We start from the raw sequence: 15,374 nt of genomic DNA on the forward strand, positions 1-15,374 counted from the left end.
ATGATTACTGTGAATATTGTGTTTCTTCTAGTGAGCATAAATATTAAGCTGATTAATTTATAAAATCTAACCAAAGCATTGGAAGACTAAGCACTCTCACCCCTCAAAAAAAGACTGAATTCCTTTGTGTCCTTCCACTTGGGTGGAGTGGTATTGTGTGACTCAGTCTTTGCAAAAGTCACTGCGGGTTGATGAGAAACAGATTTGTGTTGGAAGGTTAGGTTTTGATCAAAGCCCTCAGAGACTAATGTGCAGGATGAATTGATGCCAGGCAAAGTAGGTGTGCACTGATCTACATTTGGGGTTAGAAACTCCAAGTCCTGTGAGCCTGGATGAACGGTGCTTTCAAAGGCCCTATTTTTGGAGGCAGGGGAAAGAGAGGAAATAGAGGAAGTGAAAAGCTATTGTGTCAGGGTGATATAATCCCAGAACTCATCACTCATGTCCCTGGGGCGGCTCAGATGAGGAGCCCTGCTGTTTTCATTTTTAGTATAATCATATTTCAAATATTGCATGGGCTGTACTTATGCTAAAACCTTCATTATTGTTACCATTTTTTTTTTTCTTCAAGAAACAGGGTCTGGCTCAGCTGCCCAGGCTGGAGTGCAGTGGTGCAATTCTAGCTCACTTAGCCTTCACCTTCCAGGCTCAAGCAATCCTTCCGCCTCAGCCTCAAGTAGCTGCGACTATGGGCCCACCATGCCTGGCCATCTTGTATTTTTATTTATGAAACCTGGGTTCTTAGGACCCAGAACCAAAGTCAAATAGAAAAATGAAGCTCTAAGGGATTCCAGGTGAGTCAGAAGTTCAGAACATTGCTCACTTTAAACTGCAGAGGCTGGGACATAAGAGAGTGTGGTAGATTAAATATCTCCATGAATTATTCACAGCTCTGGCCATCAAACAGTGGAATCTGTTTCGCAACCTTTTAAGTCTGGGCTGGACCTGTGACTTGTTTTAGCCAACAGTATACAGTAGAGAGCAACCAGAACTTCCCAACTTAGCTTCAGGACATCTGGCAGCTTCCACTCTCACCCCTGGGAACCCCAGCACTACCATGCTGTGAAGAATCTTGGGAAAAAAAGACCAGGTGTTGAGAAAGGCTTAGGTGTCCTGGCCTTCCACAGCCATCCCAGCTGAAAGCCCCAAACATGTGAGAGTCCATCTTCAATAAAGCCTCATCCAAAAAAGGAGCTGACTGCAGCCTCCTAAATGAGACCAAGTGAGACGGTGGATACAGAGAGGATCCTAGGACTAGGGGAGGAAATACTGCTTCTTGAGGAAAGATGAAAAGATGGGTGGGGGGATGTGGAGAGAGAGATTCCTGGATTGTGTTGTCACTCAAATAGATGGCCAGTGTCTCACCTAACTCCAGAGAAAGGGTAGGTGGGCACCAAATGTCTTAAGGTATCCAAGCAAGCATTCAATCTCTTGGGTAAAGGGTATACTAAAGAGAGTAGATTGGAAGTGATCAACAAGACAGCAACTAGGAGAACTTTAAACCTGAGCTAAAGAAAAATAAAGTGACAGTATATATCTAACCCTCACCTGAGCTTTGTGCAGTAGAAATCCTGAGATATTTTCTTATTCAGGGAAAAAGAATACAGTAGCACTGTGGCTTCACTCTTGCCCAGAAAGAAATACTTTTAACTGCAAGAGATTGAATAGCCAGGGAAATAGGAGATGGAATGATACAAGCCCCAGACTTAGCACCAAAAATACATCCTACCTACCTAGGCTTTCCAGGGCAGACGGGTTTGGGATTATCCAACCCAGCCTACAAGGAGTAAAGAAATTCTGTCACCACAGCCCTTCTGTTTTCCTGGTCTTTCCTTTTTCCAACCCACCCTTTCCACCGTATTTCAGAGCAAGGGTTCAAGCAGAATCTCAACAGTGAGAAGGTACTGAAGACAAAGCAAGGGGTGTCTAACATGATTGACAGTTTGGTACCTACCTTGCAAGGACCTTGTGAAGATCAAATGATGGGATGCGTCTACTATAAACAATTGGCAAATATGTGCTTGACAAATGGTAGCTACGTTATCTATCTGTGGCTTTACCATAGGACTTAAAACAGCTCCACATATCTGTTTTAAATTTAATTATACACATGATCTTATTTTTTCTTTAGCCTGCAATTACTTGAAAACAGTGACTGTATTTTATTTTTGTGCGTGTACCATCTATAACAGGCAGCTCCTGTTAGGCACTACACAAATATTTGTTAAATGAATGAATCAATGAATGGAATAAGACATACTTGCTGAATTGCAAAAAAAAAAAAAAGGAGCAAAAAGGATGTGAATGTTTACGAGTATGCTTACTGTCTACAGGCTGAATTTGGGTGCAAAAGGAGTCAGCCATAGGCTGACTGTCAGGGCTCAAAGAAACTTTTCCAATCTCTCTGTATACCAAGGTCCAGCAGAATTAGACTCTTTCATTCCTTCTCGTTTAAAACAGCCTAGCTAGGCAGTATTTTTTACACTTTATTCCTGGAAATACTATGAAACATGATAAGTTGAATGTAACTGTTTAGATTTAGTATTCATCAAATATGTTTATGCTTCCAAAGGGTTTTTAGAGGCAGGTGCTATAGTGCATGCTACTTCCTGCAAACGATCTGGCACCAAATTAGAAATCCAGTTAGAAAGCAGTCTGGAAGGTTAGTATGATCTGCCACAGACAATACAATAGTACCAGACGTTTTCAAAGAGAATAAAGTGTAACCTGGGTGGAAAAGATAAATGAGATCAAACAGGAAAAAAAAAAAAGAGAGAAACTAGAAAGATGTAAAAAAATTATCCTCATGAATCTTCACAATGATGAACCACAAATATGGATTAGGCAGGGAATCCCAACCCATTAATTTACAGAAGAGCTCTAGAGAAAATAAAGTGCACAATGCCAGGCTGCATTTATTTTTGTCCCCTATTTTTAAAAAAAGTAATTAGTCTGAAAAATAGCCTGTAAAGAACTTGGTATGAACACTGTTTCTATTAATTGCTTGGTTAGGATGGCCCATATGTGTCAGTGGTCTGCAACCATGACTGCCTCAAATAAGCAGGGGCAGTCGGCTAAAAGTTCGAGAGTATTTCTGCCATTCTGAAGACTGCCTGGATGAAGGGCATCTTAGAAAATGTAAAATGCAATGGATTTCACAGATAAGTGATCCTTGGTAAGTTCACTATGCCTACTCACCGTGGTCAAGGATATATTTCACAATCTCCCCGTTGCCGGTTTTAGCTGCGTAGTGAAGGAGTGAACAGTGGTCTGGTCCCTGAATTAGCAGACTGCCTCCATTTTTATAGCTTTCTATTAGCTGCAAGAGAGACATACAAAAAGAAGCTCAGGCAGAATCTGGAACAAGGATAACAGCTAACTGGTAATAAAATAAGAGTCATGTAGCAAACCACAATGTTTCTAGCCTCAGAGGACATAGAGAAAAGTCAAAAAGATGAAGTAACATTCCTGGACTGTGTTATCACTCACAGTGATGACCAGTGTCTCTTCTAACTCTGGAAAGAGTCTGTGAGTATTGAACAGGCTAGGGAAACTGAATCATGCTGAATTACTTTTTTCATTTATTTTCTGAGCACTGGTCTCTATGGTCTCTGTCTCAAGGGAGTGAGGGGTGGAGTGGAAAACAAAAGCCTCTCTTTGTTGGCTTAGCATTCTCTTGAGTGAAAGAGTAATTATGGCTATAAGCAGGAATACCTTGGTGACTGTAGCTAAGCTTCTTGCCCGTGTCCTTCAGTTTTTCTTTAGTCTTATGAAACTATATATCAAATATCAAAGCTGCTTTGTCTCTCCTGTATAAGATCACTGAATACAAGTATAGACACATACGCATGCATGCATGCACGCACACGAACACACGCCTGGCTTCCTTCTTCATCCAGATCTGCAGCCGAGCCTGCAAACCTTGTGTTAATCACCCAACACATACCTAACAGGCTAGAGATGATGTACAGAGTGAGACCCAAAATGATTCAGAAAATGTAATAGTTTCTATGTGAGAGAAGACTGGAAAAAACAACAACAACAACAACAACAACAGAATTTTGTAGCCTGAGGATAAGGTGGCTAAATGAGGATATGGTCTAACTTTATAAAATACTGAACATTATAGAAAATGTGAAAGAGTCCCTCATCTCCAAATTACAGTATATCAGGACAAGAGTGCCTACATGAAGCTTCTAATAGGTAATTTTAGGACAAATGAGAATTAAATAACCCAGCAGGTAATAAGCAAAATGAACACATTATCTTTTAAGAAGTTAGATGGTACACATTATAGATAATCAGACATCCCATAAGGTAAAAGAGCATAAATGACATAAATGCAAAGGATAAGTCCTAGTGTTCTATACCATTGTAGGATGACTATAGTTAATAATATATTAAATAGTTTTAAATAGCTAGAAGGAGGATGTTGAACATTCCCAACATAAAGAAATGATAAATGTGTGAGGTGTTGGATATGCTAATTACCCTGATCTGATCAATGTATATTATATGTATCTAAACATCACTATGTACTCCATGAATATGTATAATCATTTGTCAATTAAAATTATTTTTTTTAAAAAAAAGAACATAAATTCAGAGTTCACGTCTTCACTCAAATACATCCATAGAATTGTCATGTGCTAGATGTCAGGAAGATAAATACAATTCAGTCACTGTGCCCAAAGCCCTCACAGCCCATGGGGGAGACAGATAGGTAAAGAGTCACACAGTAATGGACGGGAACATCACAAATGTCTCAGAGAAGCACTAGGGAAGCATGAAGCAGGGGATGGAAAGAGCCATGGAAGGCCTCCCAGGGCATGGATCAAAAGCAGTAGCTGAATGAAGGTAAGGAACATATGGGACTTCCATCCCTAAACTGGGGGGCAAGAGGGCAGGAAGAAGTAGCTAGCAACTTTCCACAAAAGTCTAAAAGGGAATCCTGTTCTGTTCAACCACATTGTCTTAAAATGACACTCCCTTTCTTTGTGGGGAGATCGACAAAGGATAACAGCATAGACCCAACCAAACCTGTTCAGGATCAACTGCCTGGATCCTGCCTTCCAGTGCTGTTTCTAGACACCGTAAACATTCAGTTAGTCCATGGGCATTTTTTGCAGCCCAGTTGTCCCGGAGCTATTTGTGACGGCCTTCACACAGGAGTGGCTCCAGAGACGTTCTGTTCGCTAGTCTCTTGCTCTCTTTCTCTCCTTCCCTCTCTTTCTTTCTCTCCCTCTCCCTCTTGTACAAACACATACACATGTACCCAATTTAATACTTTATATATATTGCACTTTCTACTCAGAAGAAAGAAACAAAAGAAGTTGGAGAAGAGAAAGAGGGCATGAATATTTGAGAAGGAAAATAAAGAAAATATGTAAGAGAGAAAAAGTAAAACCTTAAGCCCTCAGTAAATATTCCATCTCTCAGTAAATAAGGTGTTATTGGCCGGGCGTGGTGGCTTATGCCTGTAATCCCAGTACTTTGGGAGGCTGAGGCGGGCAGATCACGAGGTCAGGAGATCAACACCATCCTGGCAAACACAGTGAAACCCCGTCTCTACTAAAAATACAAAAAATTAGCCGGGCATGGTGGCAGGCACCTGTAGTCCCAGCTACTCGGGAGGCTGAGGCAGGAGAATGGTGTGAACCCAGGAGGCAGAGGTTGCAGCGAGCTGAGACTGCACCACTGCACTCCAGCCTGGGCGACAGAGGGAGACTCCAACTTCAAAAAGAAAAACAAACAAACAAAAAATAATAAGATGTTATTAAGTCATGTTTTAGTCATTTAGGCAAGAATTATAACAGAGAATGCATTAGGTTGGTGCAAAAATAATTGCAGTTTTTGTCACCGAAATGACAAAAACCGAATTACTTTTGCACCAACCTATAATAAGACAACCAGCTGGATATAGTGATTTCCCACATTGCAAATGATTCTCTATTTAAAAGTACAAAAAAAAGTGTGATCATAAACTCAGGATCCTGGGAAATCAGTTGCCTAAACTGAAAGCATATAGAAAATAAAATGGAAGGGTTTCAAATGTACAGTGCTTTGCCAAATTTTCTGGTGTAGAAACCCACCAGGGGCAGGAATCAATTATATTCATGCCTTTGTTTCCCACAAAACCTAATGGAAGGCCGTGCACAGAGTACAGGATGGTATGGGCTTAATCCACTGGTAAGAAACGGCACTGAACTCATCAATATACTGCTTGGAGAGCACTCTTCTGAGTAACAATTTCTATTGACACTATGATCTGTGCAGTGGCACAGGCACCATTTTCAGGATTACGTGCCTAAAGGGGGCAGCTGATCAAGATGTTTGCAACATTTTCTCCATTTGTTTTCTTCTAGTAACCTGTTGAAAAATGTAGCATAGGTGTCCTTCAGTTTGTCCAACAGATGTGCCTAAAAAAGTTATGTCTGAGGGTAGGACTTTTCAGCTTTCTCTGAGGGCTATTGGTTCCTCAATCTGCAATGGCACCTTACTCCACAGGCTAAGGAATCAGGCGTAGCCTCTGCCTTCAGGCAGCTGTCATTATTACAGAGCAGATCAGTTCCAGCAGGGGGTTTGCAGGGGCATATGGGAAGTCATGAGCCTGATGCCTGTAAATGATGTGGGACCAAAAATAACTTTAGAATATTCATAGATGATGTTTATATTATATAACAAATATTTGTATTTCCACCATGTTTAGCTATTAAAAAAACACAGATCTATACTATCAGAATATTAATAAAATAGCTAACATTTTAGAGCCCCTTCCATGTAATAGGAACAGTCTTGAGAGCTTTCTATGTATTATTACATTAATTCCTCATGACAATCCAAAGAGAGAGGTAATATTATTCCATTTTACTGATGAAAAAACTAAGGCACAGAGAGAATTAAATAATTACACGAAATCACACAGACAGTGTAAGGCAGAGCCAAGATCCGAACTCAGAAAGTCTGACTTCAGATTTTACATTCACCCTCAGGGCAGTGGTGACTGCTTCCTTCCTTCTGAACAAAACTCACCAGAAAACATAAGCACAAATTAAACTGTTCCAAGTGGATCAGGGTTCTTGTTTGACTAACTATGATCCCCAAAGTATAAAACCATAAAAAGGAAAGATTAATCTCTGACCTGAAGAATGCATTTCTGAGTGTTGTCCAGGTAATTCTTACAGATGCATTCATTTCAATACCTGCCTGAAAGGAAATCTTTAAATTCTTCGAATGTCAGCTTCCAGAGGGCAGGCACACTGTGCACACTGTGCACACTGCAGCCTGGGGACATGCAGTTCATTTTAAGTAACTGAGACAAGTACCCTGGTGCTCTTGAACACCCTCTCTGCTCAGTTCTCAAAAGAACATCTTGCCTCTTCTATTCAGCCAGTGCAAGCAAGGGGATGATAAGTGATAGATGGAAACACAGAAATTTGGTGAGGAATGATGTTGTTTTAAAGTTCTTAAAGCATTGCCAAAGATTTGGTAGGAAGATATCTTACCTTCATAAGATCACCAGCTATTACTGCCTGCAAAATTGCTGTGAAAGACAAAAGAGAGATGTCCTATTAGTAGAAGACACTCTCATTAAAATATTACACAAAGTTGGATCCATATTTGGGATAAGTACTCTACATTTGGGGCAGGAATCAGAGAAGGAAAATATCTTAGTCAAACCGACTGAGGCCCCCTCTTTAGCCCTTCCCCACCCAGGTACCCATTCCATGCATCCTTCTAGAGCCCATGTGTGCCCCCTCCAGCCTTGGTACAGTAAATATTTAAAAAATTGGAGTCACACCAATTGGGTTCAAATCTCAACTCTGACACTTTAAGCAGCAGGACACTGGGCAAATCATTTAACCCCTTTGAGCCTCAGTTTCCACATTTGTAAAAGAGCAAGTTTAAACTTAGTAGGGTTCATGAAGTCCTATGAATGTTCCTAACCCAGCCACGGATGCAGAGTAAGTGCCTAATCATGATTGCACTTGCTTCCTTCTTTCTAGTTCCTTCTACTTTGCTCTCTTGTGATTTAAGCAATCACCAGTCTTTTTGTGTGTTTTGTGGTGATAGATAAATACCTATTGCTATGAATATTAGGAGGACTGGAGACAGCAAAGAGGAATCAAGTCTATTTTAACTGTGTTCTTGAGAAAAAAACCATATGTTTGGCATATAATTTACTGATGATTTTTATGGAAAAAAGCCTAGAGGTAACAGGTAACTTAAACTACTTTTAAGAATATGTAGCCTTAGGGGAAAAAAATAGATGTGTCTAATGATTCATGCACCTTATGTGGGGTGTAGAAGAGGAGTGAGAGGCTGGGCACGGTGGCTCATGCCTGTAATCCCAGTACTTTGTGAAGCCAAGGCGGGTGGATCATTCGAGGTCAGGAGTTCAAGACCAGCTTGGCCAACATAGTAGACCCCATCTCTACTAAAAATACAAAAATTAGCTGGCATGTTGGCACACCTGTAATCCCAGCTACTTGGGAGGCTGAGGCAGGAGAATTGCTTGAATTTGAGAGGCAGAGTTGCAGTGAGCCAAGACTGCACCACTGCCCTCCTGCCCAGGCAACAGAGTGAGACTCCATCTCAAAAAAAAAAAAAAAAACCATTTTTATTTTAGATTCAGGAGATGCATGTGCAGGTTTGTTACAAGGATATATTGCATGATGCTGAGGTTTGAGCTTCTATTGATCCCAACACCCAGAGAGTGAACATAGTGCCCAACAGGAGGTTTTATAGCCCTTGTCCCCCTCCCCCTCTCCTTCTAGAGTTCCCAGTATCTATTGCTCCCATCTCTGTGTCCATGAGTACCCAAGAGTTAGCTCTCACTTACAAGTAAGAACATGTGATATTTGGTTTTCTGTTTCTGCATTAATTCACTTAGGATAATGGTCTTCAGTTGCACCCATGTTGTTACAAAGGACATGATTTCATTTTTTTTATGACTATGTAGTATTCCATGGTGTATATGTACCACATTTTCTTTTTCTACTCCACTGCTGATAGGCACCTATGTTGATTCCATGTCTTTACTCCTGTAAATAGTACTAAGATGAACAGTGAGCACATGTGTCTTTTTGGTAGGATGATTACTTTTCCTTTAGGTATATAGCCAGTAATGGGATTGCTGGGTCGAATGGTAGTTCTGCTTTAAGTTCTTTGAGAAATCTCCAAACTGCTTTCCACAGTGGCTAAACTAATTTAAATTTCTAACAACAGTGTATAAGCATTCCCTTTTCTCCACAGCCTCGCCAACATCTGTTATTTTTTGACTTTCAAAAAATAGATTTTAAGGCTTTAAAGTCACAAAGTTTTAGAAGGAAAATAATTTAAATGTATTTTGCAAAGTGATATTTTATTCCTATTTGAGTAGTCTCTCATACAGAGTTAGCCAAAAGTGCTGTATCATGCATTAAATTACATGGAGTCCCCAGCTGTCACAGAGCAAAACCCCCAAAGCTTTTATATTGAGTATTTATGAGTCCTGGGTGTGCAGATGCAAAGGACTGTAAGAATGTTAAACTCGTTCACTGGCCCTGGGCTGAGTGCCTTCCCTTTGACCAAAGCTGAAGCCTTGGAAATTTATGGAAATGATGAGGGCTACTTGAACATCAGAGGAAAAAGAAGGTAGGAAGAAGAGAAGAATGGAGAAAAATGGAGAACAGAAAAGAGAGAAGAAAAGTTCCTCGCCACAACAAGCTATAAGCAGCATCCTCTTTGCATTCCCCTGTGAACCGTAGCATACTGCTTTGCACATTGTAGGAGAACACCAATTAATTGTTGAACTGACTGAAAAGAAAACAAAGAGAGAAAAGGAGAAGAAAAAAGAGATGAAGATAAGAGAAACGGAATTAATAAAGTGTTTTTTAAAAAAATCCTATGAATACATGGTGTCTTACTCTTCATTTTATAAATGTCTACAGTGGAGTTTAAAGTAAGTTAATTCTCTCGAGGTATAGTGGCCCAAATTAGCACCATAATACAGACCCTGTGTGAGCCTGTGTCCAGTGCCCTCAGTGAGTTCATCATGCACAGAACTCTACTAGGTTCTGCAAGGCCTATAGGCAGGGAAAAAACCACTGCTGTCAGGTTTGTAATGTGAAAAAGGCTCTCAAGTGGAGTCTAATTCTAATCACTACAATTTATCGGACACATAAATTTTGGAAGTTATTCAGTCGTTTTGAACCAATTCTCTCATTTGCAAATGAGGTTAGCAGCTGCACTGCTCACCTCTCAGTAGTTAGGATAAAATTTTTAAAGTGTTTTATAAATAGATATGTTATATAAACAGAAGGCACAGTTTTCAGTATTTTGTGACTGCACATAAGTACATGAAAAAGACATATGGACCTTCAGAATGAGCCTACCAATAAGGGTAAAATTGGCATGTGAAGTTGGGCAGACATATCCCTGTTAATATAGAACCCATCAGATTAGAAGCACAGATAAATGAGCCAAGGATATGGTGTTTAACAAAAACCCTGCATTGAAGGACAGGGAAGGAGAGGCTGGAGAAAGTAAAGCCAGTCCTTCATATCTGCAGGTTCCACATCTGCATATTCAACCAACCTCACATTGAAAACATTCAAATAATAATAATAATACAGTAAAAAATACTATAAATTTTAAAAATACAGTATAACAACTATTTACATAGAGCATTTGCATTATATTAGGTATTATAAGTAATCTGAAGATGACTTGAAGTGTACAGGAGGATGTGCATAGGTTACAGACAAATACTGAGCTATATTAAATCAGGGACTTGAGCATCTGTAGATTTTGGTATCTGCAAGGGGTCCTGGAACTAATCCCCCACAGACACCGAGTAACAGTTGTATTAGCAATCACAGGTCCAGGAAAACAAATCAGTCTGGACTTTAATACTATAGGATGTTCTCCTGACTGAAGTAGAATGTCCCTGATAGGAGAGAAGCAAGGTTAGGAAAGTTGCATGAGGGCGCAGTTAATGCAAAGCCTTGTAACACACACAGAAGTTCAAAACATGGCCTCTGTTCTTGGCCAGACATGGTGGCTCACGCCTGTAATCCCAGCACTTTGGGAGGCTAAGGTGGGTGGATCATGAGGTCAGGAGTTCAAGACCAGCCTGGCCAAGATGGTGAAACCCTGTCTCTACTAAAAATAAAAATAAATTAGCCAGGTGTGGTGGTGGGCACCCATAATCCCAGCTACGCAGGAGGCCAAGGCAGAGAATTGCTTGAACCTGGTAGGCGGAGGCTGCAGTGAGCCGAGATTATGCCACTGCACTCCAGCCTGAGCCACAGAGCGAGACTCTGTCTCAAAACCAACCAACAAACAAAACAACAACAACAACAACAAAATAGCTTATGTTCTCAAGACTGTATTGAAACATTTGTCAGAATTTAAAAGTTAATAAAAAGAGAGAGAGAAAAACAGAGAAAGGAGAAAGGAAACAGAAAAGGAAAGAAAAATGAATTAATTAACTGAAAGCATTTATGTAATAAAATTTGGTGCATGTAAGCAATAAAGCAAGATGATGAAAAAACTCCCCAGGACAAAGGCTCTTTAAGGATCACTAAATATGTAAGTCAATAAAAATAGGACAGTCTGGGTAAAACTCTTGACTAGGTGTGGAGTTCATAGAAGGCTTCCTGAAGCAGGTGAAGTTTAAGCTGACTCTTCTATAATACATAGATTAATTAACAAAGAAGATTTGAAAAATCCTTGCAAGATGAAGGAAGGATGTGAACAAAGAGATAATTGTAAGTCATGGTGCCTGAGGGAATCTGCAAAGAGCTTTGTGTTGTCACATCTGAGGTGGAGAGTAGTCTCAGGTAACCCGATCCAAGGTTTCACAGGAACCACTCCAGGCAGTGAGTCTGACACCAAGATAAGGCACTTAAATTTTATTCTCCTGGTGATGAGAAGCTATTGAAGAGCTACAAGCAAACCAGGAGAGCATATAAATGTCCTTAAGCATGTCAGTGTGAGTCTGCTTCTCACCCTCTGGAAACAGTTAAGTTCCCACTCTTCGCTCCTTTTCTCCCCATAGCCAACACTACAGCCTCTTTCAACTTCTACCCCATATCATTCACAAGCATTGTTATTTATGTTTTTTGGTTTCCAACAGCCTCCCAGTTTGAAGTCCCCTTGAATAGGTAGAAGATCATATGACAGAATCATAACCACGAATAATTTCCAATTGTACTGGATGTGGAAAGCATGAATATTTATTTTCAGTGAAGCAATATACCCAAGGGTAGCTATTATGCAAACATTATTAGAAACAAGGCTCACTTCTCTTTCCTGATTAATGTCCTTCCCTATGAACACTGTTGTTGAAGATTTCCTCCACATAAAAAGAGCCTGAATCTATTATTATTCAACTCCAGATAATAACCTTCTGAAGGATTGAGCTTAAAAACAAATAACGAGTTGTTGTGATTATAATATTATTCTTCATAGTTTCTTGAGCTCTGAGCTTGTCTTCTTACCTTTCTCAAAACTCCTTCCTACTAAGGAAACAATGCTCCAAAATTCAAAGAAGCAGGGAAAGTCAAGTTGCTAATGGACATAAAAGTTGTTAAGTATGTGAATAATAAGTTTCCTGGAAAACTAAATCACAGAAATTTATGAAGACAGGAATGTAAGGGGATAGGGAACTGAGAAATTTTTCATTTTTACAGGTTAGAAGTTGAATCATTACTTCATAGGAAATGGTTTATTTTTCCTTCTATGCTGTACCTTCAAATAAATTGTTGTCCAGTACACATACCAAGACGGAAAGCTGGGACTAAGAAGTCAAGACTTTCAGGAAGGAACTGCCGTCTTCCTTCTCACAGCCTCTCTTAAGCCTGGGCTCCCAAGAGTCTGGAAATGCTCAGACATCCATGTGCAGAAGGAAGAGATGGCTTCTACCATGTGGAATCGTGCTGTGGTTTGAATGTCTGTATCCCTCCAAAATTCACGTTGAAACTTAATCCCCAGTGTGGTATTAAGAGGTGGGGCCTTTTAGGAAGTGATTAAGTCACGAAGAGTTCACCCTCATGAAGGAAATCAATGCCCTTCTAAAAGCCTTGAGAGAGCTGCCTGGACTTTCTCTCTCTTCCACCACGTGAGGACACAGTCTTCATTTCTGTTCGCTTTCCCATTATGCGAGGATGCAGTAAGAGCTTGCCATCTTTGAAACAGAGCAATTTGCTAGCACCTTGATCTTGGTCTTCCCAGAATCCAGAACCATGAGAAATAAATTTCTATTATTTATTATACATGATCCAGTCTAAGATATTTTGTCCTAGCAGCAGGAAGAGTCTAAGATCCCCACCTGTTCCCACCATGCCAGGCCCCGTTTGAGGCAGTAAGAAGGCAGTAATGTACAACACAAAACGTCATCACGGAGTTATATTTGGGCAAGAAGTACAAAACAAAATCCAGCTTATTATTAGGAAGGGATATGCCATAATTGAGTCTACATTCAGACTTCCTGGGTTTAAGCCCTGTGAGTGCCACTAACTGCTATGACCTTGGGCAAGTTAGTTTACCAAGCTCCAGTTCTATCAGTGGAAAAATAAAAAAGCAGTTCTTTTGAGGCTCTGTCTTGCAAATAAGCTCAAGGTACAGAGAACCTAATCATTAAGGTACCTGGACATCGGCCGAGAGCAGCAGGGAGTACTGATGTTTTTAGCCCCATTACACAGAAAAAGAATTATCTTAGACTAAGGTAGAATTTGGCATATGACTACTTCTGAAGGGATGGCTTAAGGTTGTAATTATTGCTGTGCAGAAGAAAATACTGGGGAATAAAAAGTATACAGAACTTGGCAAAGCCATATATATATTTGTGATTCTCAATAAAGCAACTGAAATAACTACATTGTTACATACAAAATAGAATCACAACTCTGGGGGTGCAGCCCAGTGGTACAGCATTTGACTACAAAATAGAATCACAACTCTGAGCACTTATGTCTATTTTTTAAAAGTTTAATCTTTCATATTCAGTTATTTTTTAGTTTTAAAAATAATGTCCTATTACCAAATTGTTGCCTGTCCATAGTAGCAGTCATCTAACTCCTTTTTTCTAAAATTATAGAAGAAAAAAATAAAAGTAAATATAAAAATTGCTAAACAAAGAACGGCTTATAGAGATGTAGGGAAAAACATCAGTTGATTCATTGAGCATCATAAATATATCTAGCTTTGCCAAGTTCTGTGAACTTTTACTCCTAAATATTTTCATGTGCAAAGCAAGAGTCATGACCCTCAACTCTTTCTTGAGGAGTAATAATACTCTACTTTCTAGAGCTGTATTTGGTCTTAGTCTAACCTTTCATTTCATAGATGAGGAAAGTAGGGCTTGAGATCTGAACTGACCTCTGCAGGATCACACAGATTAGTCAGCAATCCAGCTGAGAGACAAAGGACTCTTGTTTCATTTACTTACTGCCTCCCTTCTCCAAGTCTGAGTTTCTTCCACTATACAATGTTGTTTCTCCTTTGTTTAACTTGGAGCAGGACAGCCAAAAATGAAAATAAATAACCCCCGGAAAAAGTCGCATGAATGCATGACATACAAAATGAAGTTAAAGTAAATTTACAGTTTTAAGTCCCAACTTTTTGTGTGTGCCAGCAGAGACACAATCCATGGCAAATGTGCCACAAATAATTCTCTTGATCTTATCATGACTGAAGTCTTCATAGTTTGCCTTTATTCAATCCATTACTTCTTGCGTGGCTACCAGATAGCTTATACCATAGCTGCCCAATAGCTCACTCTCTGAGATATATATTTCTGCATAGCTTTTCCTGTATTTACATTATCAGAAACATTCTGTCCAATTTTTCTACTTTGTGAGCAGCCAGCCATGGTACATGAGCAACAAACTGTGAAAGCTCAGTTCACACACACAAAAAATGAAATTTAGTATAATCGTTAAACATAGCAAAGGTAATCTAACACACATTCACTGGTATGGATGACCACTGTGAATTATGCTAATGAGGCATAAATGGGAAGCAGCTCAAGAAAAATGACTGTAATTAATATTATTTTACATAGGCATACTGAATAAGTCCAAGATGAGGTGAGAAAAAGAAGGAATTATATACATATTTAAAGACCTCTGTATTTTCATCTAGTCCTAGAACACCTTTTCACAATCAGTAAAAAGATATGTGACAAATTATTTGTTATAATAAAAGTTAAAATACTGAAGGTTTTTAACATATTAGAACAGATTTAAGATTATTCTTCGAATGAAATGCAACTCTGTATCAACTATTATTGCATAGCAAAATATATGGCTTAAAACCCAATTATTTATTTTGCTCAAAAATCTGCATTTGGGGCAGGGTTCTGTAGAGACAGTTTGTCTTTGTTACAC

General features: G+C 39.5%; 1 protein-coding gene across 31 annotated transcripts in view; it reads right to left on the reverse strand.

Moving 5' to 3' along the window:
• Positions 1 to 15,374, reverse strand: part of DGKI (diacylglycerol kinase iota) — a 459,668-nt gene that overhangs the window by 20,020 nt on the left and 424,274 nt on the right. For all 31 annotated transcript variants that reach the window (XM_015448096.4, XM_065542619.2, XM_015448091.4 and 28 more), the window contains 2 exons: positions 7,506 to 7,543; positions 3,199 to 3,319 (listed from right to left, as the gene is read on the reverse strand). In XM_015448096.4, the coding sequence (XP_015303582.2) occupies positions 3,199 to 3,319; positions 7,506 to 7,543 (159 nt within the window). The remainder of the gene's footprint in view (positions 1 to 3,198; positions 3,320 to 7,505; positions 7,544 to 15,374) is intronic.

Source organism: Macaca fascicularis, chromosome 3 (assembly GCF_037993035.2).
Source record: "Macaca fascicularis isolate 582-1 chromosome 3, T2T-MFA8v1.1".
NCBI classification, from domain to species: Eukaryota; Metazoa; Chordata; class Mammalia; order Primates; family Cercopithecidae; genus Macaca; species Macaca fascicularis.